We start from the raw sequence: 20130 nt of genomic DNA on the forward strand, positions 1-20130 counted from the left end.
AGGATATAATCCGCATAACTTGAGGATTTTTTTGATTTTTGGAATTTAATATCAATCTCTAGGGGCTGCAAATAGACTGTGCCAGGGAGTGCATGAACATGCATTCACATAGACACAGATATCTCCTCCAATAAAGCGAGTTTCCAATCTCATCCATTCCGTACAGGAAGAAACCGAATGCAGATCAAACATATCTCTGGGGTGGGGGGAGAGAATTTTGTGCTGCCCTTGGTGGCTGGATGCGGAATACAACAGGCATAGGCCTGAGAGCAGTTGCTTACCTGACCTCATGTGGAATAGTACAAGGTTTATAGTAGGTCACATAATTCACCCCACCTCCCTTTACCCATGGTCCATGGCCTCCATTATCAGTTCATTTTGCTATGGGATCATGCTAGAGCTGATATTCACTGCTGTTCCTTGGCTGTATGGTACAATGTTAAGCCAATGCTTGAAACTGTGGTCCTTGAAAAGAACATTAAAGGATAATCTAGAATAGGACAGCAAAATTGTAAAGTAAAAAAAATTGCTGCTGGAAGCCATACTAGGTTATAATCATTTGTTTCCCAGTGTCTCTCATTACTGGTTCTATGTGCACTATGAATGTAAACTATTAGCTTTCTCGCTTTTGTATTTTCCCTGATGTTTTGAAGTGGAGAAAGTAGTCACAAACAGCTGAAACCCTATTATTAAATATTTTAGCAGGCAATGGCTTGGTGGTGGCTTTAGGGAGTGCAGCTACCGTTCAGCAGAAACTCCGACATATACACAGGTAAACATGCAAGAAAACAAAATAAGAAGTGTCACATGGCCAGCAAGTCTACAACATTAGCCAACAAAATGAAAATAAAGAAAAATGTGCTGTTGAGTCCCAAGCAGTGACCCTCATAAGGTGGGCACAGGTAGAGCAACAGGGCGAGCATGCAGACCAGAAAAAGTAGACTGAAGTTTGATGTTGGGCAGTGCTATAAACATAATAATAATGATGTGATGGTAACGGAGAAATCTACCACATACCAGATGTATGTACTACATGACCACAAATGTACTTAGCAAGGCCAATTCGATCTAATTTCAATTTCTACATGTTTTGACAACTGAAAACAACACAACTCACACTAAAATGTGAATCAACCATACCTGCAGTAGATACAAAGATGTCATATTCTGATACCTAGTTAAGTGGCTGTAAGTAAATAAATATGGCTCCAACCATCTGGCATTTTATTTGAATAATATTACTGGGCACAACTTTGAGGGTGTTATATGACCTTAAGTGGCTATTTTTGGCTGGGGATGCATGGAGATCCAGAAGAGGTATAAAATAAATAATTCAAATTATATGAAACTTATTTGAAAATAAACCGCAGCATAGCAGAGCAGAATGGATGAAGTCACTGCACCTCTCTTAATGGTTAGCTAGAGTGGATTGTTAGCAGCTCCCACACCCTTCAAACTATTTTATCTGCTAAGAAAAGGAACTACATATTCCATTTCCAATGTAAATTAGCACAGTAACAAAAGGCGATGGATGAAAATGTCCTCAAGATTTCTGAAGTCACATGTATGAGTTAGAAAATTAAAAACTTTGAAGACAGCAGCATTCAGGCCACATAGATACTGGGAACACAGTAATGCTCTGTGGAGACTCCAGAAGATTCCTTAACTTGTTATATAATAGAATAAAATAGATATGAAAGGATCAACCTATGTCATTTCACTTTTATTTCCCCCTCTTCCTGCCCTCACCCCAAGAAATACCTTTAACCTGGCTCTAAATTCAATTTTTGGTATGACAGTTACTCACAACCGTGCACAGTTACTGCTGTGGTCGTGGAGTACGTGGATTCTGGTAAGTGGATTTCAAAATTCAACTTCTTTTGTTTCTTATGTTTTAAAAATGGGAAGCAAATTCAACAGTGGCATGCATCAGAAAACTGCTTTTGTTTTTAACATGGAAAAGTAGCCAGGTTAATCAGAGCAATAGATGGCATGCCGTAAAATAAATAGCAAGCACTTGCACCTTTTGTTCATAGAATTTTTCCCCTCTTTCTTGTTTTGCTTTTGATCATTAAAAACCAAACCAGGCCAATAATCCAGCTAATCTTCCATTTTTTAAATTGTTAAGCAGAAGAATGTGTCCTTGCATACCAGCTCGCCCCGTGATTCATGGACCAGCACACCACCTTAGGTACCTAGAGTCCAGAGAGAGGTAGAAAGGGACACAGGTTAGTAACACGATGGACTAAGTTAAAAATATTCTAGAAATCTTATAGGCGATGCAACTTTGAATAAGATCTTGTGATAGATTTTTTTAAAGATTCAAAAATGGTGGAACCTGGGTCCAGTAGGAAACCTCTGATACTTTTTGCATGGCTCTCCAGAGCTTAAATAAATTTGAGGCAAAAGGTCAAACAGTGAATGCTAGAAATCTGAAATCACAATATAAAATCCTAGAAATACACAACAGGTCAGCCAAACTGAAAGAGAAAATATGTTAACACTTTAGGTATGATCAATTCCGATGAAAGAAATTCTGATTCAAACAAAGAATATCATGCAGACATTCACGGTACACTACCCTGAAAATAATTAGTATTTATGCTTTGTGCTATTGACCATATAATGGGGAATTCTAATTCCAAAAACAGAAAGGTCTTGGCCTGGTGAAAGGTTGAAGTGTTAAAAATCCAAATCTTGACTCCAACACACGCACTTCTGCTTTTAATTGAGGGTGGGGCGGCGCGGACAACCAACCTGCTCCCGGGAAGCGGGTTGGGACTTCAAATATCATAATGTGGCTGCATCCACTAATTTGAACTCACTTCTGGATGACCGTGTTCTGGTAGTTACAAGGCGGTGAGGATTGTCAGATCCAGGAGAACCCCAAGCGACTGGGCCCCCACCCCTTCTGAATGTCAAAAAAGGCGCAAGGCTTGATCATATTCCTTTTGTTTGCAGAGAACCGATCCCTGTACATGAATGTATGTTGCTTCTAGCAAGTGAAAATGAGCCACATTACAAGCTCAACTTTAAATTGGTTGTTAGTGTAGCTATTAGCACACTCAAGATCGTTCAGCAAGTGCTGCTCAATAGTGGAATCAAGTCTAACAGTAGACATTTTGATTTGGGTTTTGCAAGTGAGGGCTGGTTGAGAATGGTCTGTACTCTGCCTATTATGAACAACTGAAGGAACACGCTGTTTGATTTGATCAGCGAACTGCATTCATACGTGAGGTTTTGTTCTCTGCAAACAAAAGGAATATGTTCAAGCCTTGTGCCTTTTTTAATTACCCAGGAGCTTGGGGAGCCTATTGTTCCCTGGTGCTTTCTCCACAGCAATGCCTCGGTCAATCAGAGTCAACTTGCCAACCAATCAGCACCCTTTTCTCCTGTAAAATAAATTGTTATGATTGTTTGAATTTAGCATTCTTACATTTGTCCTGATGAGTGCAAGACAAAAAGCTTTGGCAATATGTCTCTCTTTGCAGCAATATTCAAGCCGTATGTTATTAAACTAATGTACTTTTGTGGGATTGACAATGTGTCTACATCGACATGGAAGAATCAAAGGTCTCTAGCCAGAATTTAAATTATCCACGAGGTGCATAAAAATATTGCTGAATTTGACTAGACTGACACAGATTCACTATAAATCCATGAGCTGAACTTAAATATACAGTGCAAATCTTTAACCGATAGGATAGATTAAGGAGATGGTGATTTCAAATGCAGAGTCAAGATTTTTAAAATGGATACCATCAAGGGCCCCTACTAAAAAATATTTAAACTCGTAGTCCAAAAAAGATGATAGATGCATTGAAGTCCCCAGTATTAGCTTGGTTTCTGCTCCCTTGAAAAGGACATGGACCTCATAACCCACTATATATGTTCTGTTGGTTCTGAGATCCAATATCACCTTGCTGGACTTTTTGTTTTAACAACAAATGACTGGTCTGAAAGATATATCTGCTAACACACAGCTGTAAACACAATCCGTGCAGTTGCCGCAGAAAATAAGTTGCAGTCCCAAAAAAACAAACAAGCTTAAATGATTTTCTTTTTAATGAAATTAGAATGTGTTTTAAATCAGAAATGACAATAAGTAGAGCTATCATCTTGAGAAGAATGCTGTTTCAAAGTACGATGCTTCCAATTTTGGAAGTTAAACTACAAAAACATACATGATGGAAATGATTAACAGCAATAAATGCTTCTTTTCAAATTTCTTGGTTTTATAAACTATGCACAAATTTTCCTAAAATTTCTGATAATTAAAAGTAACATAAAAATGTTACTTTTTTCCTGAAAATCAAATAACCATTATATTGAAAAATAACAAATCATAAAATGAATAAATGTTTCTTGGCAATTAAATGCTGGCAAGTTTTTGTGAATTGTTCTCACTAATTCTGTACATACAATAATTTATCACCATGGTTACTAAGAGAACAATTTACAGTATTTTGGTGAGAACTTTTATTTTCTCAAGTATCTTCCATAAAGGCACAAATGTAGATCAGTTCTCACCTCAAATAAGCAAGCTATGTTAATAACATAATGTAATTCAACTACAGTTATGGTAGCAATGAGAGATGAGATGCAAGTTCAATCCTCTACTCTGCTGAGCTACATCTCACTTATGCTGCTGTGGGGAGATATCCAACAGGGGCCCCTGAGCGTCTCAGTAGGCAAGAGGAGGGCATTAATATGTTGCTATAATACACCTTATAAGCAGCACTGGTGGAGGCTTGAAAGCAAGTTTCCTGCATGTCCTCTTGGTTGCAGGAGATGCATGGTCTGGGAATAAAATAAATGCGGGTGGAGTGAAGCATTTCTCTTAAGTACATGAAATCCCAACACATCCATACTTTCCTGAAAGAGAACCTTTTGCTCACTTTCACTAAAACATAATTCTTAATTTGTGCTACAACATGGTAAGTGCAGAGGTTTTGTGGGACCATTCCTTCAAAGGCTTGAGGCATAGTCTTTCAATCAGAAACTTTATGAACTTGAAACTTTGAAAATAAATGCCATTCCAAGCAACGAAGCAAATGATTAATCTTTTGCTGTTTGTACACATTTCTCCAATATACACTTTAACCAATCATACTTCAGTAAAAAAACCTGTACTAACTGACCTTTCCATTACTTGTTATTTCAAACAAAGAATGCAGCTATTTACTCAAATAACTACTCATTTGTGGAATGAAAACTAGAAGATTCAAGTTGGGTAAACTAGAAATTTTTCCCACAAAACGTTAGATAAGAAATAGGAGCAGAGGTAGGCCATACAGCCTACTGAACCTACTCCACATTCAATAAGATCATAGCTGATCTTCTACCTCAGCTCCACTTTCCCTCCTACCCCCGTACCCCTTGATTCCTTTTGTGTCCAATAATCTGTCAATCACCATCTCAGGTATACGCAATTACGAAGCATTAGCAGCCTCTGAGGTACAGAAGTCCAAAGACTCGCAACCCTCTGAGTGAAGAAATCTCTCATTTCAGTTTTAAATGGTTGAGGCCTAAACTTGAGTCTATGGCTCCTAGTTCTAGACTCTCCAACCAGGACAAACAACCGCCTCAGCATCTATCCTTTCAAGTCCTCTAAGAACTTAATATGTTCCAATGAGATCACCTCTCATCCTCCTAAACTAGAGGATGTAGACCTGACCCTTCCTTTCAGGGTCGGAACCCCCATTTCTGACCCTGAACAGACAAAAGTACACTTAACTTCCTCCAATTTTTCAGGGCAGCTTTCAGATGGAGGATCCTTCCAAACTGACTCGGAGCAGGAAACCTTGGAGGGAACATCGGAGAGAATCTGTACAGAAGCCACACTCCCTTTTTAGGGCACTAGCTACTGTATTGTGTTTAAGTAGAATTTAAATGCCCCAAAGCTTCTTTGAAAAGCTACGGAGAGAAGGCAAATGTGTAAGAGGGTAGGGATGGGTATGGTATGTGGGTAACGGGATCGGGTACATAATGGGGTAGGGTGGGTAAGGCAAGTAGGTAAGGGGGTTGGATGGGTAAGGTAAGGGGTAGGGTGGTAAGGTCAGGGCAGGTTAGGCAGTGAGGAGAGGGAATAGTTTGGTGGTGGTGGTTAGTTTGGTGGGGTGGGGGTAAAGGGGAGAGGAAGAGTCAGGTCAGGTGGTAGCAGAGAAACAGTGGGCTGAAGGTTCGTTGGGTGGTGGGGCAAGTCAGATTAAGTTGGGAGGGGAGTCAGTGAGAGTGATTTGGGGTCAGTACAGCTACCCAGGTGTTAGACTGGGTTTTAGTCTGTCTAATGTTTCCTGAGTAACTATCCAGGTAAGTAAGTGGGAACTGTCCATAGTCTCTGACTTTAACTCAAGAGTTAAACTCTTGAGTATCTACCAGGAGAGGGTCCTGAGGGGCAGGGGAAAAGCCCATCTGAAGTTCAGTCTTCCTGGGCAATTCCCACGGAGTCACTGCATTAGGACTTCCGAGGGGTCCCATAGCTCATCTTGGGGAGTATGTCCCATCTCAGACTATCCGGAGGCCAGAAGACCTCAAAAAAAAAATTTGGCTCTATGGTGCGCACAATTTCTGTATATTTAAAAGGTTCCAGTTTTCGGATATAAATGGTAATCTTTAAGTACCTAACACAAAGCATTTTTGCTATTAAGCAATGTTAAGCTTGCTCTGCACTGAAAAACTGATCAATCTTTGCCTGGGATTGTTGTCTACTACACAGCATGTGCTAAAAGGGTAACGTAGGGAGCAGACAACTTGCACATGAAGATATACAAACATATACATTAATAACAAAAATGTACTATACTGATTTTCTGACGTCCCCAGAATCAAATCAGTGACTGGTATCAGTTAGGCTAGATATCTAGGTTAGGTAAACTTGTACACAAATAAAGCCAAACATTATCTGCTCAAAATAGTCAACTCTGAACTTCCAGCTGAAGGTCAGCATTCATACAGTGGGTTTGGTGTGATGGAATAATTTCAAATTAGAGACATGAAAGCAAAACACTGTGGATGCTGGAAATCTGCAATAAAATGAAAATGACAGCAATACTCAGTAGGTCTGGCAGCACCTGAGAGAAATAAACAACAACCACAAAGTTCTCTTGAAAGGTCACAGATCTGAAACATTAACTCTGGGCTGGGTTTTACCAGCCCTCTGGAGATGGGCTTGGAAACAAGAGGCCTGATAAAAAGGTGGCAGAAGGCATCGGGAGGCCGCCACGGAATATTACAAGAGGCAGGAACCCCAACAACACAGCTGTCTGCTGACTGGAGGTGGGCGGCCAATTAATTGGCTAATAATCAGTCACTTCCTGACTCCATAGGTTACCTCTATGGTCCATGGAGTGTCCCTCCTGACAGTTCTGTCTTCCCCAGCTGCTACAGTGCCCCACTGGAGTGTGCACCCCACAACCCATCATTGAAGCCTAGTCCCAGCACAGTAAGAGAAAAAAAAAACCTTGCCTTCATGGGTAGTTTAGCATGGAGGCATCCTTTCCTTCTTCATGCAGCCTCAGTAGCGGTCTCCTCTACCAGTGGCGCTGCTGTAGCAGCTCTCGAAGCGGGCCACTGTCCCCCACTGGACAGCGGTTCTGGCAGCTACCAGTAACATGTCGCCCAGGGACCTACCCATCTGTGCAGGGTCAGGTCCCACTTTCGGTCCCAAGGTGGGGCTACTTATCTTATCAAAAAGTCTGGTTTCTGCTTCTCTCTCTCCATAGATGTTGCCAGGCTGCTAAAATTTCTAGTCTTTTCTATTCAAATTACTGGCATTTTTGATTTATTTATTCGTTCACGGGATGTGGGCTTTGACTAGGCAAGCATTTACATTCTATCCTTAATTGCCCTTGAGAAGGTGGTGGTGAGTTGCTGTCTTGAACAACAGACTGTGTAACACATAAGGGGCAAACCCCTAGACTATTACTCAGGGCTATTCTACTTGTTGGGTCAAATTGAGTGCTTTATTCTGCTTATACAATGATTCTGGTCTGAAAATAGGAATAAAATATGTAATAATTTTAAAGATATCAAAGGGCATTTACTGACACTTTTTTGAATTGTATTTCTTGTTCAGGCACCAAGCGCAAATTGTTTCTTTAGTGTACATGTTGTTCTGTTGTGGAGAAGTCCAACACAATGCAATTGCTGTGGAGCTATGTGCTCGGGTAACAATAATTACATTGAGAAATATTTGCATTTTGTTGGCTTAGCTGCAGATCAGTTTTCCATTACTATACAGTAAAGAGTTAAGATTTTGAGCATGTAAAGTTCTTCATTGTACTGAGAACTGATTAGCATTAAATTTATACCAAAAAAGTATTGCTTTTAGAGTGATTTTCTTCAAACACAATTCTAAAGCTAATGCAACAAAGCAAAGCATTGCATTAAACAATAGCAAAATAATGCGGATGTTGAAAATCTGAAATAAAAACAGAAAATGCTAGAAATGCTCAGCAGGTCTGGCAGTATGTGTAGAGAGAAAAACAAAGCTCTGAAGAAGAATCATATGGACTTGAAACGTTGACGCTGTTTCTCTCCACAGATGCTGCCAGGCCTGCTGAGATTTTCCAGCATTCTGTTTTTATTGCATGAAACATAGCTTATGCTTCACAAACTCTAACACTGGTAAATTGCTGGGCAGTGAAAAGGACTATCAAGCTTGTAGATATGATATATGGCTCCATGCTACAGAAAAGTCTTCATGCAATCTCTGCCAGTATGGTACTCCAGCTCAGAAGAATGCCAGCTTCAACATGTATAGACTTGGTGTGCTAAGTAATTGCATTCAGTACTCTTGACTCATATCTGTCAACCACTCTGCTCAGGTTTTCTTAAACATAGAGCAAGTGGATTAACAACTGAAACAGCAATATCAATTAAAAACATATTTTAAAACTGGTGCAAACAAAGCTGCTGACTGACATGTACCTGGTGTGCCAAATGAACAAAATTGTTGCTACCCTTGGCAACCATGAAAGGAATCAAATTTAAAAATATAACCTAACAGCTTTAAAAAATATGGTCAAGTAAAAAGGATACCAATATCGTAATACAGTGCACCCAACTGAAATGCAAGTTATGTAATGAGTGCCATGTTTTAAAGAGGAACACTATTATTATTAAACAAAGATATGCAATTCATTGGGTTACTTACCGACAAAACCTTTGATCTAGAGTTTTATGCTGGATGCAGCTTCATTGTGGAAAAACCCAATTTGTAGCACTGGCATCGTTTTTAAAATGACATTTGTCTAATGTAATCAATGACCAGTTTGCCAATTAAAATGGCCCCACCGAGCCATTCCATTAGGGAAAAAGATAGAGAAAAAGTGAGAGAGAATGAATTTGCATTTACATCGTACTTATCATTATCCCTGGATGCCCCAAAGTACTTTAAAGTGTAGTTACTGTTGTAATATAGGACAATGTCGGCAAGGAAACAGAAAGAAGGCAATGATACCTCCATTGAAGACTATCTATACTACAAATGGGGTCTCACTGCAGTGCAGCTGTATCCAGCTTGGGAGTAAGTAGAGGATTCTGTTGGTGAGTAAACAATTAAAATTTAGTTTTAATAAATAAAATTGAACACCCATTTAATAATAGAGTAAAATATGCATACAAATTAGAACATAATAATGAACTTAATTGCTTTCAGTGTTATATTTAAATTTGCAGCTGTATCATGATGTGATTTTAATTTTCAAACTCAAAGAAGGGTGTTTGTGTGTGTGGTCATGGACAATGGAAGTTAGACTTTTTTTGTGAAACCTAACTCAAATATTGGCATTGATATCATTGTGTGCCAAAATGCAATCTCACTGAGCAGACAACAATTAATGCTCACGTTCCCCCTCTCTGCTCCACAAGAAGTCAAAATGCTTGTTCATATAGTGCACAGTAATGCAGTCACATGACCACACTGTGTATTGCACTTAGTAGCATCCTAGTATCTGTGTGTAACACAGCACATGGCCCTGTTGGACAAAACTTTCACCTAGAGTTTTCTTAAAACTAGATGTAAGTCATTGCACCTTTGGTATTTCTGTCCAAATATACTTCCACGTAGGATGTTGGAACGTATCCTTCTTCATCCTCATTCCGTCGGACTCTTGTCCAACCATCTCCTTTATCTTCCTCTATCACACTCAGTGTTTCTCCTTCCACCATTGCTATTGTTCCTTCATTTTGACCTGAAATGAAACAAGTTGTAAATATCAGGTAAAATCGAATCAGATGACAAATACAGGCAGCTTTAGGCAAAAACTCCTTTCTGCTTTATTTCATCCTTTTATAAGCTATGTACCTCTCAATCTATAATTTGGGACAGGAAGGCAGTTTTCTGGACAACTTGTAGATTAGTTGATTTTCTTTATTTGGGAGGCTTATGCACTGTTGCTATTTTTTAATCTTAGTGACCTCTGAAATGTTTCAATTAAAATAGGAGACTTGGAAAGGCATAGACTGGATTCCTCCATAATATGCACCATTTCTTGGTTGAGGCTGTAGAAATCTCAGCTTTGCCCAACTACAATATTGTTCTGTGACTATTTGTTAGCATGCAAACTGTTTTCTGGTTAACTCTTCTGATGATTTGCCCTCTGCTCAGTGACCATCCTACAAAACCAAGGTTGTTTAAGTAAACCTGGACCCTTTTGCTCAATGGAAAACTGCTATGCTTTTTCATCCCTTCTGCCTTTGCTGCCAAATATCATAAGTAAACAATCATACTGGAGCCATCTGTTTTCCCTCTCCATCTCCATAAAGCACAACTCAAATTCTGATGCTCACCTCTCCCTTTCTCCAGATTATTGCTCAGTTTCTCACCACACCTCGCTAAAAGAAAACCATCTCTCAGAGTTCAGCTACAAGGCAATGACCCAGTGGGAGATAGAAGGGAGTGAATTATTTGATTCATTCTACTTTTGGGGCAGTGCTTCATCTCCATTTTGGCCCTAACCTCAACAAGTGCGTTGGAAGGTCAGTGAATTTACTGTGTGGGAAAATTGCAGAAGAAAATCTAGCACTCTAAAGCACATTCTGTTGGATCTCGAAGATTTTTAAAATTCCAAGAGGTTTCTGAGCAATAGTTTTCTCCGCAGTATGTATGTAATATATATATATACCTTCAAAAGGATACATGGCTTTGCATGTGCCAATTGCTGTCAGTGTTTCTTCGTCATCAAACTCATCATCAAATTCACTCTGTGCTGCGACTTTTAACTGAGGGTCTTGGTTCTGTTCTTCGGTGTAACTACCATCAGGACTGCTCAAGAAACAAATACACACAGTAACTATAGAATACTATTACCCAAAATACACAGAAGCAGATGCACAGGCAACTGTTGCATAAGGCTAAATAGAGATGGTGCAGTAAAGCAGTGCAATGTCACAAAACACCATTTTGATTCATCCCAACATGACCATAAATATTTTTCTGTAGCACAACAATTAACGAACAAATGAAATACTTACTCCACGTAACAGTGAATAATTTTATTTAAGAAAAATTACAGCAAGTAATCCAGTGCAGTACAACATGCCAAGGGGAACCTCGCAACCTTCTACACTTGTCATCTGTGCTGCAACTGGTGCCCGACTGCTGCAATTATGCATTAAGAATACTGGAGCCATGAAAATTTGAGCTAGCCTGAAGAATAACATTATAATGTAGCCTTCACTTTTTCATAGGTTGGTAGTTTGAAACAATACGTATATTATTAATCTTTAGAGTGGAATGCACAAATTATCCAACCTGGGCATGTCTGGGTTTCTACTGTTAGAGACAAGAAACTGTATCGTGCAGTACTGATACCTTTTTTGGCACTTGAGAAAGCATCAAAACTTGGTCTGGTTGTGTCTATGAAATAATCACACCAATCATTCATTCTGTGACATTTAATCGGCAGATGGTAAAAAAGAACATTTGGAACTGACTTTCACTTGGAGCCAATTTTTTTTCCAATTTGGGTCCTGACTCCAAAATGGACAGTGAAAAATCAGTAAGGCTGGAGAAAAAATGAGGCACCATTACCAGACGTATTCTATAGGCTACCAACTAGTGGGGAAGATAGAGGAACAAATTTGCAAGGAAATTATAGAGAGGTGCGAAAACTATAGAGTAGCTATTATAGGGACTTTAATAATCCTAATACAGACTAGGATAGTAATAGGCAGAGAGGAGGAAGAGTTTCTGGAGTGTGTTCAGGAGAATTTTCTGGATCAGTATGCTTCCATGGAATGAGACTTTGCTGGATCTGGCTCTAGAGAATGAGATGGTTTAAGTGAATCAAGTGGCAGTAGGGGAACATTTAGTGGACAGTGATCATGGTATAAGATTTAGTTCAACTATGGACAAGGAGAAATCCAGAGTAAAATAATTAATTTTACAGCAATGTGGTTGTTTCTTAAAATGGTCTCTGACATGGCCTAGCAAGCCACTCAGTCATATCAAACCACTATGAAGTTTAAAAGGAACGAAACAGGATGGACCACCTGGCATTGCCCTAGGCACTGGAAACGACACCCAGCCCAGTCAACCTGGCCAAGTTCTCCTTACGAACCATAGAAAAGTTACAGCACAGAAGGAGGTCATTAGGCCCATCTTGTCCATGCCACCCAAGGACACCCAGGTGCCCTGTCTAATCCCACCTTCCTGCACCCGCCCATAGCCCTGCAGCTTACAGCACTTAGGTGCAGATCCAGGTGATTTTTAAAAGAGTTTAGAGTTTCTGCCTCTACCACCAACTTAGGCAGCAAATTCTAGACACCCACTACCCTCTGGATAAAAAAGTTCTTCCTCATGTTCCCCCTACACCTTCTGCCACTTATTTTGAATCTATGTCCCCTGGTTCTAGAATTCTCCATCAAGGGAATCAATTTTATCCTGTCCACTATCTATTCCCCTCATAATTTTGTACACCTCAATCAAGTCACCTCTCAGCCTTCTTTGTTCCAGGGAAAATAACCCCAACCTATCCAATCTCTCCTCATAGCTACACTTTTCTAACCCTGGCAACATTCTTATAAACCTCCTCTGCACTCTCTCCAGACCTATTACGTCCTTCCTGTAATGTGGTGACCAGAACTGCACACAATGCTCCAGCTGCGGCCTCACCGGTGTTTTATACAATTACAACATTATATCCTTACTTTTATATTCTACATCTCTGCCAATGAAGGAGAGCATTCCATATGCCTTCTTTACAACCTTGTCTACTTGAACTGCTGCTTTCAGGGACCTGTGTACTTGTACGCCAAGATCTCTCACTTCATCTACCCCTGTTAGTATATTCCCATTTATTGTGTAATCCCTGTAACTGTTTGACCTCCCTACATGTATGATCTCACACTTCTCTTTGTTAAAATCCATCTGCCACTTTACCGCCCACTCCACCAACCCATCTATATCGTTTTGGAGTTTATGGCTATCCTCTACACTATCCACTACTCGGCCAATCTTTGTGTCATCTGCAAATTTCCCAATCGTGCCCCCCATGTTCACGTCCAAATCGTTTATATATAACACAAACAGCAAGGGTCCCAACACCGAGCACTGTGGAACACCACTTGAGACAACTTTCCATTCGCAAGGGCATCCGTCGACCATTACCCTTTGTTTCTTGTTACAAAGCCAGTTTGCCACATTACCCTGAATCCCATGGGCTTTTATTTTCCTGACCAATCTGCCATGTGGGACCTTGTCAAATGCCTTGCTAAAATCCATGTACACAACATCCACTGCACTACCTTCATCAACCCTTCTTGTCACTTCCTCAAAGAATTCAATCAAATTTGTGAGGAAAGACCTTCCTTTAACAAATCCATGCAGACCATCCCTGACTAGTCCATGCCTTTCCACATGACAGTTAATCCTATCTCTCAGGATTGATTCTACTAATTTGCTCACCACTGACGTAAGACTAACTAGCCCATAATTGTTTGGCATTTCCTTTGATCCCTTTTTAAACAATGGAACTACATTTGCATTTCTCCAGTCCTCCGGTGCCTCCCCTGTATCTAGTTAGGATTGGAAAATGATCCTCAGAGCATCTGCCAGCTCCTCGCTGACTTCCTTCAGCAGCCTCGGAAACAATCCATCTGGCCTTAGTGACTTATCAACTTTCAAGGATTTCAACCCTTCGAGTACCTCCTCTCTCTTTATGACTATCCCGTCCAATATCTCACAGTGTTCCTCCTGGACTACTATACCTACATCCTCCCTTTCCTTTGTAAACACGGAGACAAAATATTCAGTCAAAACCCTTCCCACATCTACACACAAGTTTCCATCTGCATTTCTGATAGGTCCCACTTTTTCCTTAACTAACCTTTTAGCATTAATGTATTGGTAAAACATCTTTGCGTTATCTTTAACTTTACTTGCTAATCTTTTTTCATGCCCTCTCTTTGATTTCCTTATTTCCTTTTTTACTTCGTCCCTGCACTTCCTTTTTTGTCTAGGCTATCTGCAGTGTTTGTGCCTATCGTACGCTTTCTTTTTCTGTTTGATCTTCCCCTGTATTCCTCTAGACAACCAGGGGGTCTAGATTTGGCAGTACCACTCTTATTTTTGTAGGGGACATGTCTACTTTGTACAATTAGGATCTCGCTTTTTAGTGCTTCCCACTGGCTTTCCACTGTTTTATCTTCCAGCAGTGCTGTCCAGTCCACCTCAGCCAAGTCCCTACTGCAGAATTTGCCTTCCCCCAGTTCAAGACTTTTACTTCTGCCTTATCTCTGTCCTTTTCCATGGTAATACTAAATCTAACTGAATTGTGATCACTGTCCCTGATATGGTCACCAACTGTCACTTCACCCACTTGCCCTTCTTCGTTCTCCAAGACTAGGTCTAGAATTGCATCTCCTCTCGTTGGGTTTGTCACTAATTGGTTGAAAAAATTTTCCTGGACACACTGCATGAATTTTTCTCCCTCAGTGCCCCTTATATTGTTTGAATCCCAGTTGATATTAGGATAGTTGAAGTCTCCTACTATTATTGCCCTCTTGTTCTTACAAGCAGAAATTTGCCTACATATTTCTTCTATCTCCCTTTCACTATTTGGGGGTCTGTAGTATACTCCCAGTAGTGTGACTGCCCCTTTTTTATTTCTAAGCTCAATCCATAAAGCCTCGTTTGTTGACCCATTTAGTATATCATCCCTTCTCACAACTGGAATTGATTCTTTAACCATTAGTGCTACCCCCACTTCTTTTTTATCTCCTACTCTATCGTGTCTGAAGACTCTATAACCAGGGATATTAAGCTGCCAGTTTTGACCCTCCTTTAACCAGGTCTCCGTTATAGCAATGACATCCTGCTGCCATGTGTCTACCTGTGCCCTACCTTGTTTGTAATACTCCTTGCATTGAAGTATAAACAGTTTAACCCCGTCAATTTCCCTTGCTGGACACTTTGTAAACTTTGCTTCTCCTGTAACTCCATGTCTATCACAACGTCCCTAGCTAATGTTCTATCTCCATTTTTACGATCCGAATCTGACCTATCTGATCCTACTCCTGGGATCCCAACCCCCTGCCACACTAGTGTAAATACTCCCCAACAGAACTAGCAAAAGCACCTGCAAGGACACTGGTCCCAGCTCTGCCTGCGTGCAACCTGTCTGGTTTGTACAGGTCCCACCTTCCCCAGAGCCGGTCCCAGTGCCTCAAGAATCTGAATCCCTCCCGGCTACACCATCTCTCCAGTACATGTTCATTTGGTCTATCCTCTTATTCTTGCTCTCGCTAGCACGTGGAGCTGGGAGTAATCCTGAGATTACTACATTTGAGGTCCTGCATTTTAATTTATCTCCTAACTTCCTGTACTGAGCTTGCAGGTCCTCATCCCTTAGTTTACCTATGTCGTTGGTACCAATGTGTACCACAATCACTAGCTGCTTACCTTCCCTCCCCAGAATGTCCTGCAGCTGCTCCGTGACATCCTGGACCCTGGCACCAGGGAGACAACATACCATCCTTGATTCACGTTTGCGGCCACAGAAGCGTCTGTCTGTGCCCCTAACTATTGAATCCCCTATCACTATAGCCCTGCTACTTGTTTTCCTCCCGCCCCTCTGAGCAGCAGCGCCACCCACGGTGCCGTGAATGTGGCTGTTGCTGCTTTCCCCTGAGAGGCCATCCCCCCAATAGTGTCCAAAGCGGTATATCTGTTAGAGAGGGGGATGACCACAGGGGACTCCTGCACAACCTTCCTGAGTCTTTTACTGTTCCTGATGGTCACCCATTCCCTTTCTGCCTGTGTAATCTTCACCTGCGGTGTGATCACCTCGCTAAACATGCTATCCACGACTTGCTCAGCATCGCGGATGCTCCACAATGAGTCCACCCACAGCTCCAGCTCCGAAATCCGGTTAGCTAGAAGCTGCATTTGGACACACCTTCCGTACACATGGTCACCAGGGACGCTGGAAGCATCCCTCATTTCCCACATCCTGCAGGAGGAGCATTTCACGGGTCTGAGTTCTCCTGCCATGACGTCCCTCTCAGTTAAGCTAGTTACTCCCTTAAAAAATACGCTAGCTTAGGGTCTTATTTATGTTAGCTAGGAACCTTGTTTCTTGACTAATTATACTTGTACAGTACTACTCTATACTTTTTCTTTTTAGCTCCTACCTCAGTATTAAGCAATGAATTACTTTAATAGATTGAAAAAAAAACTCACCAGGATTTACTCACCAATCAGCTGCTTTTTAAAAAAATCCACTTTCAGAAGAGTGTCCCTCGCAGGTCTGGTGCACTCCTGAAGGTACTGCCTCTCTCCCCTCTCACTTTTTTTTTGGTTTGAGGAGGAGGGAGGGATGGAAACACTACAGCAATGTAATGTTTGGGGCTATTCCGTTCTTTGACAGTGGGTCCTCCTCGATCCCCTTCTGAGTTGCGGTGACTGCACTGACTTCTCCCAGAATGCTTCTCAGTCACTTCTCACTACCGCCCTCTGTTGGATGGTCTTCCTCCTGTTGAATGCAAGGGTCCCTCTCCTCGATCCCCTTCTGAGTAGCAGTGACTGCGCTGACTTCTCCCAGAATGCTTCTCAGTCACTTCTCACTACCGCCCTCTGTTGGATGAACATCTGGGGGATTGAGCCAAAATTGGGAGAGCTGTCCCACAGACTAGTCAAGCAACAGCCTGATATAGTCATACTCACCGAATCATACCTTACAGATAATGTCTACTTTTGACCATCAGCAAAGTGATGGAAGGTGTTACCGACAGTGCTATCAAGTGGCATTTACTCAACAATAAACTGCTCACTGATGCTCAGTTTGTGTTCTGCCAGAGCCACTCAGCTCCAGACCTAATCATAGCCTTGGTCCAAACATGGACAAAAGAGCTGAACTCCAGAGGTGAGGTGAGAGTGACTGCCTTTGACATAAAGGCAGCATTTGACTGAGTATGGCATCAAGGAGCCCTAGCAAAACTGGAGTCAATGGGAATCAGGGGGAAAACTCTCCGCTAGTTGGAGTCATACTTAGTACAAAGGAAGATGGCTGTGGTTGTTGGAGGTCAGTCACCTCAGCTCTAGGACATCACTGCAGGAGTTCCTAAGGGTGGTGTCCTCGGCACAACCATCTTCAGCTGCTTCATCAATGATCTTCCTTCCATCATAAGTTCAGGAGTGGGGATGTTCGCTGATGATCGCACAATTTCAGCACCATTCACGACTCCTCAGATACTGAAGCAATCCATGTCCAAATGCAGCAAGACCTGGACAATATCCAGGCTTGGGCTGACAAGTGGCAAGTAACATTCGTGCTACACAAGTGTCAGGAAATGACAGTCTCTGACAAGAGAATATCCAACCATCGCCCCTTGATGTTCAATGGCATAACCATCACTGAATCACCCACTATCAACATCCCCATGGGGGGTTACCATTGACTAGAAACTGAACTGGTCTAGCCATATAAATACTGTGGCTACAAGAGCAGGTCAGAGGCTAGGAATTGTGCGACGAGTAACTCGCCTCCTGACTCCCCAAAGCCTGTTCACCATCTACAAAGCATAAGTCAGGAGTGTGATGGAATACTCCCCACTTGCCTGGAAGAGCGCAGCTCCCGCAACACTCAAGGAGCTGGATACCGTCCAAGACAAAGCAGTCTGCTTGATTGGTGCCACATCCACAAACATTCACTACCTCCACCACTGGCGCAAAGTAGCACCAGTGTGTGTACCATCTACAAGATGCACAACAGGAGTTCACCAAGGCTCCTTACACAGCACCTTCCAAGCCCAAGACAGCTACCACCTAGAAGGACAAGGGCAGCAGATAGATGGGAATACCACCACCTGGAGGTTCCCCTCCAAGTAACTCACCATCCTGGTTTAGAAATATATTGTCGTTCCTCCAGTGTCACTGGGTCAAAATCCTGGAACTCTCTTCCTAACAGTACTGTGGGTGTACCTACACCACATGGACTGCAGCGGTTCAAGAAGGCAGCTCACACCACCTTCTCACGGACAACTAGTGATGGACAATAAATGCTAGCCCAGTCAGCGAAGCCCACATCCGATGAATGAATTTTTAAAAAAATCTTTGACCAGAAACTGAACTGGACTAGCCACATAAATACTGTGGCTATAAGAGCAGGTCAGAGGCTGGGAATTCTGCAGCAAGTAACTCACCTCCTCACTCCCCAAAGCCTGTCCACCATATACAAGGTACAAGTCAGGAGTGTGATGGAAACTTTCCACTTGCCTGGGTGAATGCAGCTCCAACAACACTCAAGACGCTTGATACCATCCAGGACAAAGCAGCCCGCTTGATTTCACCTCATCTACCACCAACGCACAGTGGCAGCAGTGTGTACCATCTACAAGATGCACCGCAGCAACTCACCAAGGACTCTTCAACAGCATTTTCCAAACCTGTGACCTCTACCACCTAGAAGGATAAGGGCAACAGATTCATGGGAACACCACCACGTGCAAATTCCCCTCCAAGCCAAACACCGCCCTGACTTGGAACTATATTGCTGTTCTTTCACTGTTACTAGATCAAAATCCTGGAGATCCCCTCCTAACAGCACTGTGCGTGTGCCTACACCACATGGACTGCAGCAGTTCAAAAAGGTGGCTCATACCACCTTCTCAAGGGCAATTAGGAATGGGCAATAAATGCTGGCCTTGCCAGTGACACCCACATACCGTGAAAGAATAAAAAATTCGAAGGGCCAATTTCAGGTGAGAATGAATCTGGCCCAGGAAAATTGGAATCAAATAAAAGCACAATACTGCAGATGCTGGAAACCTGAAATAAAAACAGAAAATGCTGGAAAAATTCAGCAGGTCTGGCAGCATCTGTGACGACAGAAACAGTTAACTTTTCGAGTCCGTATGACTCTTCTTCAGAGCTGGAGAGAGGTAGAAATGTGATGGATTTCATACTGTTTAAGACAGGGTGGAGCAGATGGAGCAAAATAGAAGGTCATGGATAGGTGGGAGCTCTGGGGAGATTTGACAAAGATGTCATGGACACAAGTCAAAGGGAGTGTTAATGGCTGTGTTAAAGACTAAAGAAGGTGCTGATAGCGGCATAAAGGTAAGATAGCAGATTGTGTTAATAGCAGAACAAGGGTCAGCATTCTGTGCAAGTGAAACATAAGAGCAAGTGACAGATGCCCTGTGGGGGTGGGGCAGGTGGCGGGGTTCAGGAAAAAAATTAATTTAAAAAAGGAGTCAAGATGGAGGAGAGTGTTCATGGCCTGAAATTGTTCAACTCGATGTTAAGTCTAGAAGGTTGTAAAGTGCCTAATCAGAAGATGAGGTGCTATTCCTCCAGTTTGCATTGGGCTTCACTGGAACATTGCAGCAGGCCAAGGACGGACATGTCGATCAAGATGATCAAGATCATGAGATCAAGATGGTGAGTTGAAATGGCAAGCGACAGGAAGGTCTGGGCCATGCTTGTAGATTGAGCGAAGGTGTTCCGCAAAGTGGTTAGCCGGTCTGCGTTTAGTCTCCCCTGTGTAGAGGAGACTGCATTAGGGGCATTGCAAGCAAAGATTAGCAGGCAAAATTATATTTGAACAATGGGCTTCCTTTAAAGAAGAGATAGATCGGCTACAATTTGCACATTGGGGAAAGGTAGAACAAACAATGCCAGAG

General features: G+C 41.9%; 1 protein-coding gene across 7 annotated transcripts in view; it reads right to left on the minus strand.

Annotated features, from left to right (window-relative positions):
* Positions 1 to 1789: 1789 nt before the first annotated feature.
* The window catches only part of fnbp1b (formin binding protein 1b), a 275894-nt gene continuing 257553 nt past the window's right edge, over positions 1790 to 20130 (minus strand). For 4 of the 7 annotated variants that reach the window (XM_078550043.1, XM_078550040.1, XM_078550042.1 and 1 more), the window contains 2 exons: positions 11130 to 11269; positions 9885 to 10196 (listed from right to left, as the gene is read on the minus strand). In XM_078550043.1, the coding sequence (XP_078406169.1) occupies positions 10018 to 10196; positions 11130 to 11269 (319 nt within the window). In that variant the 3' untranslated portion in view covers positions 9885 to 10017. Of the gene's footprint in view, positions 2196 to 9884; positions 10197 to 11129; positions 11270 to 20130 lie in introns of those variants that run through there. The other 3 variants (XM_078550045.1, XM_078550041.1, XM_078550044.1) reach the window with 1 other exon arrangement.

Source organism: Cetorhinus maximus, chromosome 10, assembly GCF_964194155.1.
Source record: "Cetorhinus maximus chromosome 10, sCetMax3.hap1.1, whole genome shotgun sequence".
Classification (NCBI taxonomy): Eukaryota; Metazoa; Chordata; class Chondrichthyes; order Lamniformes; family Cetorhinidae; genus Cetorhinus; species Cetorhinus maximus.